At 43.2% G+C, this 22,790-nt stretch overlaps 1 protein-coding gene across 1 annotated transcript in view; it reads left to right on the top strand.

Annotated features, from left to right (window-relative positions):
- The first annotated feature begins 4,568 nt into the window (after window positions 1-4,568).
- HS6ST3 (heparan sulfate 6-O-sulfotransferase 3) overlaps window positions 4,569-22,790 on the top strand; it is a 642,824-nt gene continuing 624,602 nt past the window's right edge. The window contains exon 1 of the mRNA XM_060129117.1: window positions 4,569-5,275. Coding sequence (XP_059985100.1) covers window positions 4,569-5,275 — 707 coding nt within the window. The remainder of the gene's footprint in view (window positions 5,276-22,790) is intronic.

A 22,790-nucleotide genomic window follows, 5' to 3' on the forward strand; every position in this document is an offset into this window, starting at 1 on the left:
ATAAATGGAACTTTATGGGAAGCAGTATGTAGGATTATGGTTGCCCCAAAGTTACAATCATGTAGTGAACTGGAATACATTCAGTAAATATCGCCATTCTTTCTGCAGTTTGCCCTGTCTATACAGACTCTTCTGCTTAACTTCCCCTGGAAAAAGAAAGCTACTGCTTTGCTGGTTATTTGCAAAACTGCTTACCCTGGGGATCTTTTTTTTGTTTGTTTACAAAAATGAAACCAAAAAGTCATTTCAGTGTATAAGAGCACTTTGTATCCTTGAAGGAGAGGTTTACGCCGCCAATGACTTACACAATCTAGTTTGTTTTTCATCTGTACTGAAGGGCATTCATATCCATATACTCCTGTGTGCAAATGTAGGGGATCCGAAACTATTCTCTGTGATTGTTTGGATTGTGAATCTCTCCAGGGTTTCCTCAGCATTCTCAAAGGCAGTTTCTGGTACCAAAGGGAAAGTGGAGAAGTTGAGATGCAATTTCATCTCCCAACTGAACTTGATTAAATGGGGACTGTTCTAATCAAAAGTTTGAATCCTAGGGGAGTGCAATGTTGTTAATGCGTTTGAGAATATTTGAGAAGAACAGGGAGGAAGAGTACTGAAGTTAAGGCAGAGAAGGAATCAGGCAAGAACGTAATTGTGGTACAGCTTATTAAGGCATAAAATTAGGTGAAGAAATTGCTTCGCAGATAGCGTCAACCTCATCGCAAGACTGGCAAAGGAAGTGGAAGAAAGCTCTTTGAAAACATTATTTTTATTATTTTAATAATTTGTATAGGAATCATAGTAGCTGCAATCTATTAGCCAGAAACAATTGCCTGCTGGTGTCATTGTGGAGTAACTGTAGTGAGCTGAATGCAAACATGTTTTTCCTTTTACCTGGAGAGCATTCAATTTTAGAAACTTTCTATTCATTTTCACCTGAACGTGAGGTCTGCCCTTGTAGATAAGGAAGCATGTTTATTGCGTGTGATTTAAGAGCTATGATTAGGTTCACGCCAAGTTCCACAACTATAATAGGAAGAGCACACCTGAGGCAGACCGTTAACACAACGAAAGTTACCTATCATTAAAAAAAAAGAATATTTGGGTATATCCCTGAATTATCTACGTAATTGCTTGATTCTATGAATTGCTTTCCTTGTATTTACCTCAAGGAAATTATGGCATTCCATTAGTTATTTTACTGAAAGCAGAAACAGATCTTCTGGGATAATGTTCTTTGAAAAAAGTTAAAAGTGCACTTATTTATGGAAACATACATTTTGTTAGCAACGTAGCTGTTATATTTGTTCGCTATAATATCTTCTCCTGAAATTCTCCTAAATAATTTAACAATGATATTATAATCATGTTAAGGTTGTCATTGTCTTTCCCCTGTTTATCTGGAAAGTCACAGACTAGGTTCCAAAACGATGCAGGATGTAGCGATTTCTCAGCTTTGCCTGTAAAGCCAGAGGGAGAGGGAAAATAATTTAATTGTTCTATTGCAATTCTGTGTCTCTTCCTGCCTCTTGACTCAAAGGATCTCAAGAGAGGAGAGCGGAAATTATGGGCTCTGTGTTGATGTTCATTGGATTTCTTAAATGGCGATTTGAATGTATTTCAAGGATGCAAGCGGTTTCTAATTGTCTCTGCTTTCACCTAGTTTTCTTTGGTTAAGTTTCCTCATCTTTAAAATGGGATATTATTCAGCTGGCCTTCTGTATCCCAGGTTCTGCATCCACAGATTCAACCAAGGACAGAAAACATTTGCAAAAACATTCTGGAAAGTTCCAAAAAGCAAAACTTGACTTTTCTGTGTGCCAGCAACTATTTACCTAGTATTTACATTGTATTAGGTTTCATAAGTAATCTAGAGTGATTTAAAGGTATATGGGAAGATGTGCATAGGTTATATGCAACTACTACACCATTTTATATAAAGGACTTGAGCATCCCAGGATTTGGGAGAGGGATCTTAAAACCATTCCCTTTCCCCCCAGCCATAAAAAAGGGAGGACTGTACTTCTCTTACCTCCTTAGAGTGTTGTTCTGAGGAGCAAATGAGATAATGGCTGGGAAAGTGCTTTCCACTATACAAATTGCCTTTAGTACTCAGGTTATACATTTGGGTAGCTAATGAGGTTGTATTGATCCATTGGATATCAAGTGATTTTATAGAAAACAAGAAACTTCTCAAATAAAGTAATACAAAAAGGTGTAATAGATTTTTACCTTGCTAAAGCAAAGGCATATTTAAAAAAATAAGTAACACCATTAACTAGATGCATTCAGGAAATAATTGTTGGATGTTATTGGATTTTGTTCTATCACAGTTTCCTGCTTTGGAGAGTGATGTGATGCCATTAATAGGATTTTAAACTTTAAGTGAGAAAAAGAGAAATAGAATCAAGTAAGCTTTAAGGAAACTGATTTATCTTACCTAACACCTTTCTTACTAATATAGTCTCATACAGTTTCAGGAAGGACACGGTGGTTGTTTATAGAGTTGAAAAGAGGAAAGGAAGCAGAGGAGGGACGTTTTCTTAGAAGAATCCAACCCGCCTAGAACAATAAAAATAACTTCCTTTGGGCAAGCGTTAGCATCCTTGAAAGAAATCTGGATCTTAACTAATGGCTGTAAAGGGGACAGTCTGACAAATGAAGTAAATCAGCACAGTGATTTATTTATTTACTTATTACGGAGACAAATACCGCATAGATCCATAAAGAGGCCAGGTGGGAAGGCTGGATGCTACAAAGACTGGGATGTTGGGTGTGGGAAACTAGGACTGGCAGGGTACCCAGGAGGGACATGTTGACCTGAGTCAGGGAATCAAACTGCATTGTGTCCACCTTCAATATGCTGCCACTCTCAACCTGGGTCAAGCAAGTCCAGGAATTGTGGAGGGGTAGTTACTCCTAATTTTTACTCCATTCATTATCTGAAGAAGAGAAACTGTTGTTAAAGATTTGTTTCTCAGAAAAATGCAAAATTTAGTGTTTGAAAAATAAAGTTAAAATCTGCACATAATCAAAAGCTTTTTAGCTTGTGAAATACAGGTAAGTAGAGGTCTTATTGTCCGCAATGGGGCGGGGAGAGGGGGTGAATCTCGCACATCTAGGAGCTCAGCGTGTGTTAGCAGGATGAATTTTACGAGGTGACCCCTAAACTCCTCTTATGATCTAAGTGCTGCATGGTTGTGGGCTGGACTTATCTGGTACTGGAAGAAACGAAGTGTGCATCGAATACAGAGCCTGATAGACAGTAGGCGCCTCATGGGTAATTGATGAATGGATGCTGGTTGAATAAAGTTGTAGAGTTGAACACACCGAGTCTGTACGTGCGGAAGGACCAGAATAAAACTTGAGCACCAGTTACAACGTCTTGTGTCGAGATTAAAAGCAGTGTAGAGCCAACATCCCCTGCCGGCGAGGGACCAGCCAACTCCTGCCAAGTCTTGCCTAGGTGAGTCTGCCCAGCAGTGGGCAGGTGTTATCCTTGCAGACAGACTGGCCAGATTTCTGTCCACTCTCAGATTGAGAAAGCTGAGGATTTGGAGGTCTCGGATCAGCGCCAGCGACGATCTCCTCGGATCCTGTCCTCGCTCCGCCTTTGCCTTTCTCCCGAATCTCTCCTGGCTCTAGGCTGAAGAGATTCCCACCCCCAGTTGCCTGCTCCGAGCCCCGCGGAGCCGCGGACTCCTCCCCTGGAAACTCTTCGGGGGCTGGGGAAGGCTTTGGCGCATGCTCCTTACCTAGGGCAGGTTTTCGCTCCGGGTAGCAGGGCTCCTGTCACACCGGCTGGCGGGTTGTGGCGGCGCCAGCCCGAGTGTGCGAGTGTGTCTGCGTGCCCGCGCCTGGGCGGACCGACCCGGAGCAGCAGTGCGCCTCGCCCGGGGAGGCGGCTTCGCACCGGCGCCCAGTCCGCAGCCGCTGCAGGGCGGGGCGGGGCGGGGCGGGACGGGGGCGGGGAGCTCCTCTGCTAACTTGCGGCGGACGCCGTCCGTCCTCGCGGCTCCGGCGCCTCGCGACCTGAGGGCAGAGGCGCCGGGCGCGCGTGCGGGGCGCAGGGCCCGCGGGCGGCCGGGCCGCGCCTTTGCCCTTGGCCGGAGCCCTGGAGAGCCTCATGCAGCCCCCGAGCTCGCGGCCGCAGCTGCCTGGCTGCCCGGCTGCCCCGGGGCAGGTCCAGGACCCGAGCCGCGCTCCCCAGCGACTGAGCGCCGGCGGCGGGGTGCCCCGCGCCGCCTGAGAGCGCGCGCCGCGCCCGGGCGGGAGCAGGGAGCCGGCGGAGCCGGCGGAGCCGGGCGCTCCCGGGAGCGCAGGGCGCCCCGCGCCGCAGCCGCCACCGTGCGCGCCGGCGCCCGCCTCCCCGCTAGACTCGCAGGCCCGGCTCTGTCAGCCCCGGAGCGCCGGTGTGCCGCGGGGCCGCCAGCCAGCCGCACGCCTCAGCGTCAGGGGCATGGAGGAGCGGCGGGCTCGGAGCCGCGCCCCGGAGCCCCCGAAACTTCCGAGCGGGAGCCCGACAACGTCGCTGCCGCCGCCGCTTAGCCTGCCGGCCTGAGAGCGGGACCATGGATGAAAGGTTCAACAAGTGGCTGCTGACGCCGGTGCTCACTCTTCTCTTCGTGGTCATCATGTACCAGTACGTGTCCCCCTCCTGCACCAGCTCCTGCGCCAACTTCGGGGAGCAGCCCCGCGCCGGGGAGGCCGGCCAGTCTGCCGCCCCCGGTCCCGCCCGCCCGGCACAGGCGCCGCTCGAGGACTGGGAGCGACGGCCCCAGCTGCCCCCGCCACCCCGGGGGCCGCCCGAGGGACCTCGGGGGGCCGCGGCGCCGGAGGACGAGGACGAGGAGCCGGAGGACCCGGAGGAGGACGAGGCAGAGGAGGAGGAAGAAGAGCCGGACCCCGAGGCCCCGGAGAACGGGTCGCTGCCCCGGTTCGTGCCGCGCTTCAACTTCACCCTGAAGGACCTGACCCGCTTCGTGGATTTCAACATCAAGGGGCGCGACGTGATCGTGTTCCTGCACATCCAGAAGACCGGGGGCACCACGTTCGGGCGGCACCTGGTGAAGAACATCCGGCTGGAGCAGCCGTGCAGCTGCAAAGCCGGCCAGAAGAAGTGCACCTGCCACCGGCCCGGCAAGAAGGAGACGTGGCTCTTCTCCCGCTTCTCCACCGGCTGGAGCTGCGGGCTGCACGCCGACTGGACGGAGCTCACCAACTGTGTGCCGGCCATCATGGAGAAGAAAGACTGTCCCCGCAACCACAGCCATACCAGGTACTGTCCCCTTCCGCGTCTCGCTTCCTGCCAACTGCCACCCCCCTCCCAGCTCCCCCAAGTCCCGACCCCGGCGGCCCCGCGCTCACTGGGCGGCGTGCTGCTGGTTCCCCAACATCTTCCAGCGGTTCGGCCAGAGGCTTTAGGAGAGCGATAAGGAACCTTTGGATGGTGCCCTGGCCTTGAACTCGCTCCCCCCTCCCCCCCCGTCGATTCCCACTCCCCCTCCCCCAAAGGTGATGGGAACCATCGTCGTGTGTGTGTCCTTCCTTTTGCCTAGCACGGTGTGGCCTCCCTCCCAGCCGATGCTCGGAGAACCGCGCAATGGCCAGGAGGCCTGGGTTAGACTAGCGAGGTCGAATCCTGTACCTAAGTGCTGTGAGTGGAAACTCAAACCCGGTAAAAGGCAGGGGGAGCTGGAGGTAGAGAGGCAGGGCAGGAGTTTTCCAGGCATGGAGAAGCCAGAGACGAGTCTAGTGGCTCTTGGGTGGCTGCTCTCCAGCTCAGGAAACAGTCCTCTTGATGCCACTTTGAAGACACACGTTCAATTTCCTGCTCTACCTCTATAACCCTAATTCTGGAGATGGGCTTTGTTGCTGAGCAGCGCCAGGGTTTGGACTCATGCTGTTCTCAGCAAGATTTCCACTCTCCCCCAGGCCGATCCATCAACTCGTTCTGAAAGTATGTGTTAAATGCCTACTGTGTGCCTGGAAGTGTGGTAAATGCTAGGTGGATTCAAAGATTTAATAAGTAAAATCCCTTCCTTTCAGGATAGACTAGCTTCCTCTCCCACCCCCATCCATACCCGCTTTTAAATAGTAATGCTGCTGAGAATTAGGAAAGTTTGAAATCTTAATAGCCAATGAAACTGCATACCTTATTAACATCCTCTGAGAGACGCATGGGCTTAAGAATTTTGGTTGAATGTTCTTTCTGCCCATTGCAATTTGAAGATTAATCTGACATGCTTGCTCAAAGGACTAAAATATTAAAAGCTTGGAATACTAGTTTATTGAGGTTTTTGTCTCAAAGGTTTCAAACAATTTGGTGCAAGGAAATAGGACTTTAAAAACTCAAGCTCAGCATGTTGATACCAGATAGCTTTTGCACCTGACATTATGGAAAAGCTTCCTTTACTGGAAGCTACTCAGATTCTGGAATTCACCACCACTGAAGCATCTAATTCTACTTCATTTCTCCAAGAATGAGCAAAATTTCATTATGGGATTTTTTTTACTCTGGCAGTTTTTCAAATACTTTCTCTCCTCCTTTCCCTGTTTAATGGAAATTGCTTAGAATAAGAAACTGGTTGGACTTGGAATGAAAGCATTAGGCTCCTTCCTTAGGTTTTAAGGACTTTTTACTTTTAAAGATTTCTAATTGTGTAGTGTTTTAGATCCTGCCCTTCTATTTTAGTTTAAGACAATTTTTCAATTGATAATTACTTACAAACTTTCTACCAAAAGACATTATTATTTCATGAGAGAGAGTCTCTGCTACATTTCCCCCCAAATGGTACTTTTTGTATTTACACCTTTATGTATTAATTCCTGAGTGACCCCAAAGAGTTTACTAGTCTGATTCCCAGCTTCCATTTCACTTAAACTAGAGACTGATTATCACATAGAAACATCTAGTGATTCTTCAGTAGGGATTGGCATTATTTTCTATCAATGTATATAAAACTGTTAGTGAATAGATGAAGATTTTAGAGGAATTAGAGATTATGGAATCTAAAAATAATTGGATTTTTGCTTAGTGATGAAATGCTGCTGCTGCTACAGACCCTGCGCAGATTACAACAGTGAGGTCTTACTTCTATAGGAAATACTCAGTATCTCTCTGCTGTGTGATGTGGGAAAATGCCACCTTGGCTATTTGAACATATGGTTTCTATTGCACAGTCAAGTGCTTTTCTTTGTTTAGTGATGGACTCATTTCTCTCAGAATCAGAAGTTATCAGATAATCACCTGCACTGGTTTGCTTTTGAAAAAATTTTTAAAATTTTGTGGTAGTATTTTTTGGGGGACCATTTTTTATAATCCTTCCTCCTCTTCGTCCTCACCCTCTCTTTCTTTCCTGGTATTCTCAGTTACTTTTCTTCTCTGGATACTTTAGGAAGGAATAGCTGTGGTTTATGCGAAGTGCCCTGCATCAAAAGCGATAGGGAAAAAGTTGAAGAGGTGTTCAGCTGCACCTTCCTCACAGAGAAGATTGAATTAGTTGTCTGTCATGAGAATGTCTGTGTACAGCATTCTACAGTCAACTAGATTAGCTTGGATAATGGAGGGTCCATTTCCACAATGCAAAATGACAGATAATCTATTGCTACATAATGGGAACAAGGTTCTACTTCAAATAGGGCTGACTCTGAGCAAAATCAAGAAGTAGATCATGTTGACTTTGGTGCCCTAGTCTCTTTGCTTTTGGTTCCCCCAGTGTCCCCTCCTTCCCCACTTCTCACAGGGATCAGTGTCCTTGTGGGTCATGTTATAGGTAAGAGCAAGGATTATCGAGTCAGATGGACGTGGCTCTCGTGCTTACTAGCTGTGTAAGTTAGTGAGTTGCCCTTTCTGAGCCTCAGATTGTTCATCTTTAAATATGGATAATATTGGTACTTTCCTCTTAGAGGTGTTATGAGAATTAAATGAGCAAATGCATGTAAAATACTTGGTATAGTATCTGTGCATAGTACAATATGCTGACACACAGCACTCAATACTTACTATGCAGGTGTATAGTAATACTTAAATATTAGTTGCTCATTGTAATAGCAGTATTTCCCCTAATCAAGGCCTTCTTCCACGAAAGGATGTGAGGTCAGTTCCTTAGAGCAGCTCAGTGTAAATGGGTCACCTTAATTCGTAGAGATGCCATTTTATCATTATTTGTATGGAGACAGAATTCTAAGTTCAAAACATTAAGCAATGAATCGAAAATTATGGATGGCCATTTGGGCATCAGTCCTTGCAGAGGACAGGATGGGAAACAGGGGTAGGAGGACACAATATAACTGAGTACACATTCTGTTGGTGACAAGAAAAACTGGTTGGAATGGTGAGAGAGGAGTTGGGAACATCTAGGACCAAAGGCAGAAGCAGGGAGCCAACTCTGGAAGGAGGTTTGTGGTAGAGCGGAAGGAACTGTCGTAGGGGTTATAAGGGTCCGGGAAGGGGCAAGGCTCTGGGGCTGGCAGTTTGGGTCCAGTACAGAGGGCATTTCTGACCACAGAAACTGGTTAGAGTAAGATAGGAAGCTAAGAGGAAGACGGCTTATCTGAATGACCTCTTTTATCATATTAGTGATGATTTCTTCCCATTCCTTTTCTTTCTTTTCTCTGTTATTTATTTGGCAGGATATTCTTTCTCCTTATCTTTCTCCTTCCTTCATTATTGCAGTATGTTTCCCCTTTTCGTCTGCATACCCAGGTCTTTGGAAGACTCTTCTTTACCATTGTTGAGTGTGGGTAAAATCGTAGCATTTCATGGCTAAAAAAAGACTGAAGAGATAATCTAGTTCCATAATTTATATGGCAAATGGGTTATCTAATACTAAGGAGGTGTAATATGTCTAAAGTTTCCCCAGGGAACTCGTGTCTTCATTTTGATAATTTATATTCAATGTTTTGCCCACTGTTTCTTCTGTTCACTATGACAACTATAGTGGAGAGTGTTTTAAGCACCTACTGTGTGCACCTACTGTGTGATAGGTCTAGGAACACAGTTTTGAACAAATAGTGTCAGCCCTATGAGCTTGGGCCATTAGGCAAGATGGACCTTGCTCTTCTTCAATAAGTGGGTATCGCTCTCATTCTTAAAATGATGGAAAGAGATTCCATCCATACCTTTTGTAGGGTAGGATGGCAGTTGTTCCCTTTTATGACCGCATTCTATTGGTCCTGTTAGAGGAACCTTATGAGCATGGTGTTAGATAGGACCCTCTGTGTTGCAGACGATACAAACCTGACTCAGGCTCAATTCAGGCAGAGGGGAATTATTGACTTAATAACCAGAACACAGGAAAGATAGGGGTAGCGTTGGTTTTAAGAATGGTTGGAACTGGAGATTTGGGAACTTTCTCCCCACACCCCTTTTCATATTGAACTCATTATATCAAATTGGCTTATTCCATGAAATGAGTAAATGGCTATCAAATCTAATAGCTCCACCAGCTAAGAGGAAAGCAGGCCTTCTCTGAGTTCCAATTTAAAACCTTGGGGAATGACTCAGATTAGCCCAGCTTGGAACTTGTGACTATTCTTTCAGCCAATCGGTGTGGCCAGGGAAATGAGGGTCTCTGACCCACTTTGTATCACAGAACCATCCCATCAGTAGTGTGTATGTGTGTGTGTGTGTGTGTATCACAAGAAGGAGAGCTAGCATACAGCTTCTGGAAGACCACTGGGTTCTGCATAGTCCTTGTAATTGTGTCGATTATAGTTGTAAATAAGCCTTCAGATCTCTTTTAAAAAACTTATAAGAAAAATTTTGAGTCAAGCTACTACTCCAGTTTATTCGCAGCATCTGGAAATCATGTCGTATGAGGAATAATTGAAGGAGCTGGTAATATTTAATATGGAGATGGGAAAAATAGGAGAGACATAAAAATTGCTTTCAAATACTCAGAGAAGGAAGATGTGGAAGGTGCAGGAGAGTTGTTCTGTATTTCTCCAAAGGATAGAATTAGGATAAGTAGGATAGAAGTGATGGGATAAGGATTTCAACTCAGAGTAAGAAAGAATTTCTTAAAATTTATAACTGTCTACAATGAGAATGAACTCTTTTGTGAAGCGGCGTGCTCCCCAGCAGTAAACATTTTAGATGTGGCTAATTAACCACTGATGTTGTAGAAGGAATTTCTTCCTGGGGAAGGACTTAGCCTGTGTGGTCTTTTATTTTAAGGTTCTGTGTTCTAATCTAAGCTGAGTTCACAGTATCTTTCTTGTCCTCTTTCTTGCCCTGTACAGAGAAAACAAAACAACCTCCACCACACACACACGAAAGGATTATAAAAATGAGCTAGTTAATTCTCAGAGATTTCTCAGCATTTCTACCAAGGAAACTTTTAGTATAGCACAGTCTGATGGTATAGACTATTTTACACATTCAAGGCCAAAAGCAATAAATAGGTCCTGTATACTAAAACGTCTGCTTCTTCATAAGAAGTATGAAAAGGTAAGGTGAGAAAATATAACACAACTTGCCACAAAAAAGCCATAACCACTTTGGAACACCATCTGGTTATTACTTTTCCTTTAGACAGCAGGCTAAAATATATAAGGAGGCTGCAGAGCTCTGTTTCAAGGCTATCTAGAATATTATGGCCCATACTGCTTTCTAAGGGATAATCTTTTTGATGTCTCTTCTAATTAGAAATGTGGAACTGCAAAGAAGGTTAATTTTCACCATCAGGTTTGTGTGCAGTATAAAACCAAGGAGATAAGAGATTATTCTGTCTATATGCCAAATCCACTTATATGTTCAGTACAGGGTCTCTTAAAGTATTGCTTCTGGTTCAAACCACTGATATCTGCTATAAATTAGAAGGAGGTTGAACTAAACCCATTCAGTTTTTTTTTTTTTTTGAGTTGTGAAGATAAAACTGGAAGTGGTAGATGGTAAGAGATGATTTATTTTTCTGCATTTTTCTTGCTGGTTACCTTGGGATTTTTGAAAGGGTTGACTTCAGAGAAATAGAAATGTTCATGTAATAATTGGAAGGCAGGTAAATTTAGCCACTAGCGATATGGATTTGCTTCATCTTAGACTCTTATTATTCCCCAAAGCTAATTATTATCGTCTCATTTTGACTAAGGACAATCAGAAGCTTATGCCATTTGAAAGTTATTTATGCTTGATAATGAATTAAACAGGTTTAATTGAGACTGGCAAATCCTAATGTGATTTTAAGAGTCATGAACTAAATTATTAGGCCAAGAAATAGGTTTAGTATGAAAACAAGTAAATGCGGAACCCAAATTAATATCTTGTAGTAATCAATTATCTTGTTTTTGAGTTTGTTAAATTATGGATATCACAGATAAGTCTCTGATGATTTTAATTGGCTAATATAACTTTGTTTTAATTATAGCTAAGCATTTGACTATGTGTTGGGAATTATCCTAAATACTTGTTGAACCTAGACAAGTGTTATTTGTTTATATCTTCCTCTAGCAAATACAGTTAGTCAGTAAACATATGCAAAGTTCCCAGTACAGAGACTGACCTATAGATGTTCAGTCAGTGTCGGCTAAAAATATGCTCTATGTTCTAGATTACCTTTAAAAAATATCGTCATAACTTGACAAGACTTTGATTCTTTGAGAGATGGGATTATCAAACATTTGGTGTCATCCCTCTCTTCTTTTGTCATGCAATTTCGAATTGTTAATAATTGCCTTTCATAATTAACAAGATGTCAACTCCCCTTGTTCACTAGAAGAGTCAAAGTAAGCATCAAGCCCAAGGTTTATTAGAACATTCTAGAAGTTTTCTCCTCTTAGTATGCCACAGATCGGACATTCATTTGGGTACAAACAGATGTTCTTGCCTCTTGGGAAGGTTAATCTCATCATTCATTCTCACTTCAGGGAAAAATCAGCCTACACCAAGAGCGTGAGAACTCTGATGTAGGATGGGAGGATGAGAAAAGTACCAGTAACGTAGACTCTGGATTATTACTGGTCAAAGCCCGATGGTCGAGGTGGTTGTGGTTAAGGATTGTGATATTGGAGAGTAGTGGAAGGAGACCCCGAGTAAGGAAAAAAGTCCTCAACAGAAATTGGAGAAAATGACAAATATATCAGCCCCTGAATATTCCTGAAAATCGTGCTGATGCCCAGTTTGTGAATGTGATTAGGGTCATGTTTACAGCGTGGGCTGTGAAGTCAAGGTAGCTCGATTTTAATCCAGTTCAACCACTTGCTGTCACGTAACCCTGAATAAGTCAGTTACCTGCTCTGTACTTCAGTTTCCTTCTCTGGAAAATGGGAGGAATAATAGTACTATCTCATGGTGAGTGCTAAGAATGCATGTGGCACTCTTCAAACAGAGCCTGACACAGACAAAGACACTATTTTAATTCTCTCATGGGAGTCATCCTACACATCTGCATTGTTTTGTGTGAAAATAAAATGATATGTAAAGCTGTATTTCCCTCTTTGAATCTGGAACTTTTCATCCTGAACAATGCAAAAATGAACTCGCAAGGTGTGATGCAAAAGAAAAACCATAAATGATAAAAGTAAATGTTAATACTCGGGATACCATGGGCACTCAGTGGGCACTTAATTAATGCTGTGAATAGAAACTTGCGTTCTTCCTTTTCTTCAGCATGTCATTTTATTTTTTATGGGATATTAATGAAACCGCAACAAAAATGTTTAAACACGTACAATTAAATTCATAAATGAAGCAGTCCTGCAGTGAAATTGAATTAGTCGCCTGTGGGCACATAAATATTTGTAATTCATTGCTATTATTAATATAGTACCATGCTTTTTTGGTAAGTACTGGGTCATTTATTGTCAGAAGCTTGCATTTAACACCATATGTTCACAGTTGCCCCTGCATTCTAGCTTTTTTATAAACATAAGAGGGTAGAAAAGCTAAACACCTCGATGTCCTCCATATTTATTTATTACATTTTACAGAGTATTTCTTTCAAAGAATTCAAGGTTATGGATGTATGACTGTAAACCTGGATGATAGCTTCTGTATTTTGTGGACTCTAATTAGGAACTTGTAGAATTGTATAGATTTTCTTAAAAAAATGAAAACATAGATCCAGAAGGAAAAGTAAACATGACTTTAAACATAGGTATGTGGTAACTTGGCCTGTGTGTGGAAATCTGCAGGTAGGATCTATATAACACAGTAAAGAACAAGGTGACATGTCAAGGAAGAGAGAACAGACAGTGATGATGCAGAGAGTAAATTAGAAGGATGCTACGGAGGAGGGAGAGAAGGACAAAAGTAGTCAAGGTGAAGAATGAAGTCCTTAAAGAACTGAATCAGAAACATGGTGATATTGAGAGTTGAGGTCAGAAATGCATCTCGTATGCAATGGTTTGTCTCATTAGTACGTTTATGGGAAGTCATCACCTATCTAAGAGGCTGTCTGATTCGCAGTGCTGGTGTATTTGAATGTGGCCGATGTTCTTTTATTTACTTATACATTATTCTTCTGTACCAGGTTGCTGTTTCAAACATTAGCAGCTGTGTTGTAGGTCCTGGCAGCAAACAGAGGTACCAACCACCTCGGGTGTTGCCAGTGGACTAGTTACAGAGGTACGGACCGAGTAAGGGCACCGACATTGAACATGAGGTTCCTTACAACTAGTAACAAGGGAAGCAGTTAACCACCCTGGGCATGAAGTGGTGGAGCCAGGCAGGCAGTGTCAGCCTCCCATGTCTGCAGGCACCTGACAGGAGCTACAGTCTTGGAGGTAGGAAGGGCTTCCCCATAGGAGCTGTTTGTAGAAGGCAGCCACTGCTAGCAGTAAGGAGCTGAGGGAGGTGGGGGGAAGGAAATAAATATCTTGACTCCTTTCTCCTCCCACCTGTCCGTCTCCTCCCATTGTCTTCCAGTGGCTGGATTTACCTGGAAGCTAAAGGACGAGCGAGCTCCTCATTCCACATGGTTCACCAAGGCAGAGAAAGGTGGAGACTGGATTTGGGGTTGCAGGGGTAGAAGGGAGGAAAATGGAGAAGAACTTGCACAGTGACTTAAAATAGTTTGAAATTTCCTCTAATTCATTTTATGAATGCCCAATTCAATTCTACATATGAGACTAAGAACAAGTACCCTTTCTTTTAGTACCTGTACCACATATTTTCTGTATGGACCATTAGTCTCCACCCAAAGAATGGTGGTTGCAGCAAAGGACACTCAGCAGTGGAGCCGTCACCATAACAAGGGACTTTTCACTGAGTAATAAAAATGATCTTAGATTTGGGTGTTTTGTCCCCGTAGTGCTCCAGAATTGACTGGTGATAGTGACACATTTGGACAGTTGGATCTGTATTTTGATACAGAGTGGATAATACACATTTTATCAATATATTTTATCTGTGTGAGGTACTTTATAAATTTGAAGTTATATAACAATATTAGTTAAGACATGACAAAATAATTTGCAAAACTGGCTCTAGTTTGCAAAAGCATATTCCCGAGATGAGATGCTTTCTGTTGCTTAGATTTTCTTCCAAGAACATTAAGCACATTAAAAATAATATTAATGTGGCTTTAAGTCACTGAAGGTAACAGGTGAGGGAAGAAAAAAATTATATCACACTTGAAGCTATTCTCATGTTTTTAGTTTTAATTTTAAAGGACTTTTGAAACACTATTTCCATCTTTATTTGGGGGGAGATAGGATGTGCTTGAAAGTATATATTCATGCAACTCTGTATAAAACATTATGAACCTGGAATCTCCTAATATTAGATACTGAAAAATAGTTACGTGAAGTTGGTATCTGAGAAAACTCCGATAGAAAAGATAAGAAAAGAACCATCGATTCACTGCTTTAATTTCTAAAGTCAAAACGCCATGAACAAGATGCTATTCAACATATGAATGACAAAAGCAATTTTGAGTGCCATGTCTGTACCTAGAACATCCATTGGGATTGGTGCACATGTGTTCAATTCGTTTCTCCCATCTGTAGGAGGGGATTTTGAGTTGCTGGGAACACCGTCATCCATGAAGAACACAGCGACCTCCGTCCTCTTTCACAGCCCTTCTTATGCACAATACTTTTTTGTTGTTCTCTGGGACAGCATTTTGTGACAAGGTTAAAGTCAGCAATAGTGTGTAAACAGGAGGGTCATCTTCAGGCCCTTACTTCCGTATGAAAGTTACTTGCTGTGAGAAAATGGCCTTAGGGAATTGTTTTCTGCTGGCTATGAAAGGTATTAGCAATAAGGAACCTGCACTCTGTTCAATTGGATTTAAGTCCAGTTAACTTAAAGCTTCTGGGAGAGGTTTCAGAGAACGTTTTCTTTCCCATGTGGCTTCAGCGAATTTGTCGTTGTGCCTTTCATATGAGCCACGAAAGAGGTGGATTAATGGATTGTTCTATTTCTAATATTTCTATTTATAAACATTTCTATCAGTACTTCTCTTGATAAATAACTATTAAAAGTATTGTGTATAAAAACGTTGGGCAACACAAAGGAACTTAGCTACATTGGAAGTGTCAAGTTGATTACCTGATGCATTTTTAGTCTAAAAATATTTGTCAACTATCCTGGTCCATTCTTTGTCTTTTAAATTCAGACTTAAGCCTACGATACAACACGGTAGATAAATTTCTTTGCTTTGAAAGTTTTATTCTCCTAGTTCCTTATGTGTGCTGTAAAGAATAATTAATGTAATGAAAAAATCAATATCGTGTATAAATTATTTAGGCTTTACTATCATTGTAATTTTCTCTTCAACACTTATTGAGCAGCAACAATTCATTTGTTAATTTCTTCCTAGTAAGAGATTCATTGTATTAGGCCTGTAGTAGTGCTGTCCCTGCACTTTCACAAATAAGTCATGAATTACTAATGATACTTGGGACAAGTTAACCTGCTCGTGAGTGGTGTGAGATGGAAAACAGGCAAGGGCAGTCATTTGAGATGCTGTCCTATAGAAACCTTGTGTAGCCAGACAACTGCTGATAACGAAATGAGCAGACTCTTGCAGGATATTAATTTGTACTTCAAAACTTAATGTGAACCTATTTTTCCAGGTAAAAAATGGTCTTAGCACTGGCTGATTCTGTCTCAGCAGCATTTTCTAGATCCAGTAAAGCATAGAGGCAAAGAACCTAAGTTCTGAAACCCAGCTTTGGGTTTAAGTCCTGACTCTACCATGTATTACTATGTGACCTCGCACACATTGCGTGCATTCTCCAAGGTCTCAGTTCTCGATCTGTAAAATGGTGATAAAACATTCCTACCTGGTGTTAGTGTGGGTTTGCAACCTTGGGGACTCCCCTGGTGAAATGTGAAGGTAGCTCCGTACACAGAGGACAGGGACGGACGGAAGAAAGACGCAGATCAGTCCAAGTGGGTAGGTGGCAGGTGTAATAAACAAGGGAACTTACACATGAAGGTAGACCTCTGCACCCACCTGCTAGAATCTTAGGAGTTTATATAGAGGTTTTAACGAGGTTCAGGCATGTAGGCTCTCCAGGTGGTCTCAACAGCACCCTATTCTCTCAAGGCTACGTTCTGGAAACAGCTTCTAGTGTGGGAATAGTAGATGGAGCATCATTCCAAGGACAGGGGAGTGGGGCAGGAGCCTCCGACTGCCCGAGCCCGCTTTTGGGTCAGCCAGCTGTTGCATCCTTTAGCTGACCTCCTCCAAGAATTAGCGATGAAGATCATAGGAGTTAATGCACGGAAACAATTACGTGTGCATATGTTTCTTTTTTCTTTTTTTTTCTTTTTTGCGGTACGCGGGCCTCTCACTGCTGTGGCCTCTCCCGTTGCGGAGCACAGCCTCCGGACGCGCAGGCTCAGCGGCCATGGCTCACGGGCCCAGCCGCTCGGCGGCATGTGGGATCTTCCCGGACCGGGGCACGAACCCGTGTCCCCTGCAACGGCAGGCGGACTCTCAACCACTGCGCCACCAGGGAAGCCCCCATATGTTTCTTTTTTAATTCAATTTTAACTCCCTCCACGATTCTCTTGTTTGGGGGAATATAACAGTGCTCTGAATGTGTTGGTTATTAAATGCCATTTTGACTGTTGTCCATTGGATTACTTTAGGGGAGTGGAAAACATCTGAGACCTTTTGGAAACCCAAAGAGATTCAAGTCCAAACTGCCAAAATTCATGGCAAAGAGAACATTTGCATCAGTGAATTTGGACCAGGGAGGCAGATTGGTATCCTGTAAAGAGCTCTAAAGTTTTGGTCAAGCAACCAGGGTTTGAATCTAGGCTTCCTCATTGATTTGTTTACTTGTTTATTGTGTGGCTTTCCTGCCAAAATTTAAGTTTCCTGAAGATGGTGACTGTTTTGTTCCCTTCTGCATCCTCAGTGCCTAGAATAGTACCTGGTACATAATGGCTGTCAAATAAATGAATAAATGAAAACAAGCATAAATAAATCCACAAATTTATTGGACAATTTGGATAAGAATGTATGTCCTATCTCTTTTTTTAGAGTTGTTGTGGATTAAGAAAATGACTATGAAGGTACTTCGTAAAGTATAAAGTACTGTACAAATTTAAATTTACATTGACAGTGAGAATTCTTTTGACATAGAATGGAAAAGGAAGGGAAGTTGGATTTTGAAAGTGCAATGCATAGATAATTCACCTTTTATAGATATCTTCAAAAATTGGGAGTGACAAAGATGCAGTTGAAAAATATGCAGAATACATGCAGCTGAACAACTTGTTAAAGGAATGAGCAGTTTCTTTTAGAACAGGACATAATAGATCTTCAAAGACTCGTCAAAATGTATAAGTCTTTTCCTTAGACCATCAGGAGACCTTTTTCTCCAGGGATTTGGCACAGATCAAGGTACGAAAGTTTTCTTTCTTTTCCATGGCTTTACCCTTTTGGGAAAGTTATCCAGGAGTTAATATTTTACATTTTGTATTCATACTTTTTCATTATTTTCATATGGCTATAAATTATAGCTATCAGTTAATACTATGTCATGACAGTGAGCTCAGAAGGTAACTCTTCTTCATTTGAGCTGATTTAGGACGTGATAATCCACTGAGCTCTTCACTACATAACTTGATTTTGCAGCTAATTATGAAAAAAGAATAGAAAATAAAATCTTCCTGCGTCTAGAGTTTGCATTATAATACATATCTGTTAGGAGAATATTTTTCCTTGGTAATGAGTTAGTTTTTATACATGAGGCAATGCCTGGCCACTTCCAGGAGGATATATGCATTAGCATGGGCAGAGACCTAGGAGCACACCTAGCTCCCGGGCTAGGGTGGAGTCTCGGAATAAGACCTTCCATTCAGTAAACCTATGGACAACCGCGAAAGGGGTGATGACTGTGGTCGGAGTCCTCAGAAGAACTGAGGATGGTATTTGCATTTATTGAACTCTTCTTAATCTTAACAGCAACCCTAGGAGACATAGAGACATATCTCCATTTTAAAGGTGAAGAATCTGAATATATCTATTAGGATGCCATCAGCTGCATTTAGCAAAAACGCTTCAAATTGCCTGAATAAGACATTTAAAATCTCATAACAAGCCCAGAGAGAATTGGTTGATTCTGTCTTAGTCACATTTTCCAGATCCAGGTAAGCAAAAACATAAATCCTGAAGCCCAGCTATAGGTTAGATCCCAACTTTACCATGTAGTGCTACGAGACTTTGCACAAATTGCTAAATTCTTCAGGTTTTTCATTGTGTAAAACAGTAATGAAAACATTCCTGCCGGGTATCAGTGAGGAGGATTGTGTGAGTTAATGCACACAGACATTTAGGAGAATAGCTGAAGCATGGTAAGCACCTATTAAATGTTAGCTATTGTTATTGTACTCAGGACCCAGGTGGTTTTGCATCTTTACTCTGCCACCCTGCGCTTGCTGACTTGGGCCGTAGGATGCCTCCCTCATGGTTGCGAGAAGTCTACAGCTACCCAGGCAGAATTTCCTGGCCAAATGAACAATGACTACAGTGGAAAGGGTCACATTCCCATCTGGAAACCAGTCACTGGCAATAGGAATGGACCCTCCAGGGTTTGTCCCTGAATATGGCGATAGGATTGCCCTCCCAAGTCCCATGTGGACCGCAGAACAAAATGGGGGCTCTCCAAGCGAGGGAAAGGAGGGATGGATGTTGGAGAGGCTACCAGTAGCATCTCCATCCTGTCCTAGAAAGTCACATGGGATTAAATATTAAAGCTAGACTTCCAACCCAGGTCTCACTTCCAAGTTCTAGCCTGTCGAGTATTCTAACCTATGTCTGCTAAAAGTGTTGCATTTCTATGATTGGTTCAAGAGCTAGGATTATTTATTGTTTTTTTTTTCCCTTCTTTTGTTGGTTCAGTCAACTTCAACATACATTTATTGAGTATCTACTATGTATCAATCACACTACAGTTTTAGGGAAGTCAGAGGGAGAAGAAATAGTAATTATTGCTGACACGTTTTGATTGCTTGCTCTGCTCCAGGCAAAGTGCTTTATGGATGTAAGTACCTGAATTAAGTAGGTACTACTGTCATCTCCATTGTACAGATGAGAAGATGAAGTTCAGGGATATTAAGTGACTTGTCCATGGTTGCAGAACTCATCACTGGTGGAGCAGGCAGGTATTTTAACCCAGGTGTATCTGATTTTAGGACCATCTCTCTTATCCCTAGGTTGTGCTGATACTGTGTGTATTTGACAGCTGTCTGGGTAGGTAGTAGGAGTATCAGCAGGAGGAACGCAGGACCAAGGTCGACCTAGGGGGGCTACTATTATAATAGCCTCGTTTTCTAGTTTTTGTATTTTGTGCTTTGACATCTGGGGCCTTGCTGATGCTTGAGGGATTGCTCCTCCCAGGGTTAGCTAATTTTTTGCGATAGTAAATGAGCATGACTTCATATGCAAACCAACCAATCCAGAGCCCATACGTCCAACTATTTCCTTTCTCAAGCTCTTATACTCCAGACCACTATCCCCCTTGCCCTAATCACCCCAGGCCGGGTATCAGACAACTTGGGACAACCCCTATTCCCCAAAGCCCACAGAAATTATTCAAACTAGCCAGTCCCGAACCCATTTACCCTGCTACACTTGTTCTTTCCTTTGGAATCCACAATAAGGCCTCTTGCCCACATTTCCCCCTTGCTTCCTCTGCCTACTGAATGACCCTGCTGCTTCCCTGTGTGGCCCTGTGTGGCAGGCTGTGCCTCCTATTTCTAGGTGTCTGTGAGTATAAACAACTTCTTCGTGACAGTCATTTCTGTGTCGGCTTGTCCTACCATACCTGATTAAACAAATCCCAGGTATCCTTAAAACAGTCACCAAGAATGGAACTCAAACATAGGACCATGAATCTACTTAATCAGAAGCACACAAGTGATAAAAAGTGGATTCTGAATCAGTGTAGAAACCAGTTGTTCGGAGTACAGGTGCAAGGTCAAGTTGAGACGAGGTCCAGGATTAAACTAATCAGTGCCCACACATCCATGGTCAGGTTCACGGATTGGTTATAGAGATGGGAGCAAGTCTTCAAGCTAAATGGTTCTGAGCTATAGGTGGACATGGATGTAGGCAGAGGCAGGGAGAGAAGGGAAGGGTTGCAACACCAAGCAAAACCTGAGACAGCCAATCCCTTATAATTTAAACAATGTTGTAAAAACATTGCCTGGTTGACAAGAGATATATAACGTATCTAACTTTATTTTGAGGTCATTTTCTTTCTATAGCTAGGTAGCTTGATTGATTGGTTGATTCATGGTTATACATAGCCTAATACCAGGCACTGCAGAGGATGCAGATTGAGGAGAAGACTTGGTCCTGGCTCTCAAGGAGTGAAATCACAGTGTATGTAAGTCATAGATAAAATGAACTGGAAATATTTACATCACAACCTTTAAGTCAATTCATGGTACTATAATTAGAAGTAGACCTAGAAATTCTGAAGAAGGTGTGCTAAAAGAAAGAGTGTGACTGTCTGCAGGAGTGAATAAGGCACAGAATAAAGAGTTTGAATTGGCTGAAGAGCTGAGGGATACTGGAATGGTTGAATGGTAGTGTATGGAGAGCCCTGAATATATGCTAGGCTGAGGAAATGATTTTGATTGAGTACCAAATTTAGAACGACTTTAAATTCATAAACAGGGATGGTTTTACCAATATGTCTGTAAATTCTGGGACTCTTCTCTTCGAGAGGTGAAGCCTAATGCCTGTCTTCAGCCCCAGTGTTGACTTCAGTAACTTGATCCTAAGGAATCGAATACAACTGAAAGGGTGAGATGCCGCTTCTGAGGTTTGGTTGTAGAAGGACTGTGGCTTCTGTTGAGGTGTTCCTCTTTCTCTCTTTCGGATCCCTTGTCCTGGGTGAAGCTGTGTTTTGTGCAGCCTTAGGGGGAGGCCCACATGGCAAAGAACCGAAACCTCCTGTGAGTGAGCTTGGCAGCCCCCCTCTAGTCTTCAGAGACTGCAGCCTTGGCCAGCTGCTCGGCTGCAACTTTGCGAGGGACCCTGAGCCCTGTTTGAATGCTCACAGGAACGATAAAGCAAAGAGGGGTGATGGTAGGAGAGGTGTTTTTAAGAAGATGAGAGATTATCTGATTACAGGACACAGGATCTCATCTATCTTCTTCCCTTTTTAACAGAAATGAAGGCAGAGCATTTGAGTACCAGATACAGGAAGGTTGGTGAATTGATAGTTGAAGGATGAGGTCGTTCTAATCTGATTGCATCTCTTTTCTCTGTGAGTCATGAAGCAAGGTCATTAGCTGAGAGTGGGGAGGAGAGGAAGGAATGTTGGAAATTTGAGGAGAACAGAGAACGTATGAATAATTATCTCGGAAGTTGGGGAAACAAATTTCCTAGGGAAGTAAGCTGTCTGACAGCTTTTTTTTTTTTTTTTTTTTTTTTTTTTTTTTTGAGGTACGCGGGCCTCTCACTGTTGTGGCCTCTCCCGTTGCGGAGCACAGGCTCCGGACGCGCAGGCTCAGCGGCCATGGCTCATGGGCCCAGCCGCTCCGTGGCATGTGGAATCTTCCCGGACCAGGGCACGAACCCGTGTCCCCTGCATTGGCGGCAGACTCTCAACCACTGCGCCACCAGGGAAGCCCCCACTAGAGGTTTTGATGAGATGCACTGGGAGAAGGGTGCATTAAGGGATGATTATTATGGTTTCCAAAAGGTCACGCATTGCTTATACGTTCATAGATAGATTGGCTTGTGTTTTTTCCAAAGCTTGATTTCTTTCCCCATTTGGAGAACTACCGACATTTGTTCAGAATCTGTTGTCCTCTTGGTCTCTTTTGGAGAAGGGATGGAGGTGGTACAATAGTTACACTGGTGTTAGTGACTTTGAGGCATCAGAAAGGTTTAGAGGGACCAAGGACGGGCCTAGGAATAAGATCCAAAAACGGCCCAAGAAAGCTTAAATAGGAAGGTAGAAATGGCGGAGGGTACAGCACTCAGTATTTATTAAGCCCTTCCCCTTGATGTTCAGTAATATGACAGGTTTGGGCATGTAGAAGTGGCTAAGGCCCTGCTGATAAAAAAAAAAAAAAGGTCTCTATCTTTCTTTCCTATGGAAGACAACAGTATGAACAACTAGGATACAATGTGAGTGGGTGGGAAGTGCTTAGGCCCTGTGCTGGGCACTGGAGATACAGGATGACTGAGACATGGTCCCTTTTCTCAAGGACCTTACCGTGGACAGACTAAAAGGTGGGCAATTGTAATATAACGAGGGATGGGCTGTAAGGTAGGTGCAGTGCAAGCACAGTAAAGGGCTAAGGCACAGCCTGCACGGCAGGAAAGGCTTCCCTGGAGGGAATGGAGTAACTATAAAGAGTCATCAGAACT

Source organism: Lagenorhynchus albirostris, chromosome 18 (genome assembly GCF_949774975.1).
Source record: "Lagenorhynchus albirostris chromosome 18, mLagAlb1.1, whole genome shotgun sequence".
NCBI lineage: Eukaryota > Metazoa > Chordata > Mammalia > Artiodactyla > Delphinidae > Lagenorhynchus > Lagenorhynchus albirostris.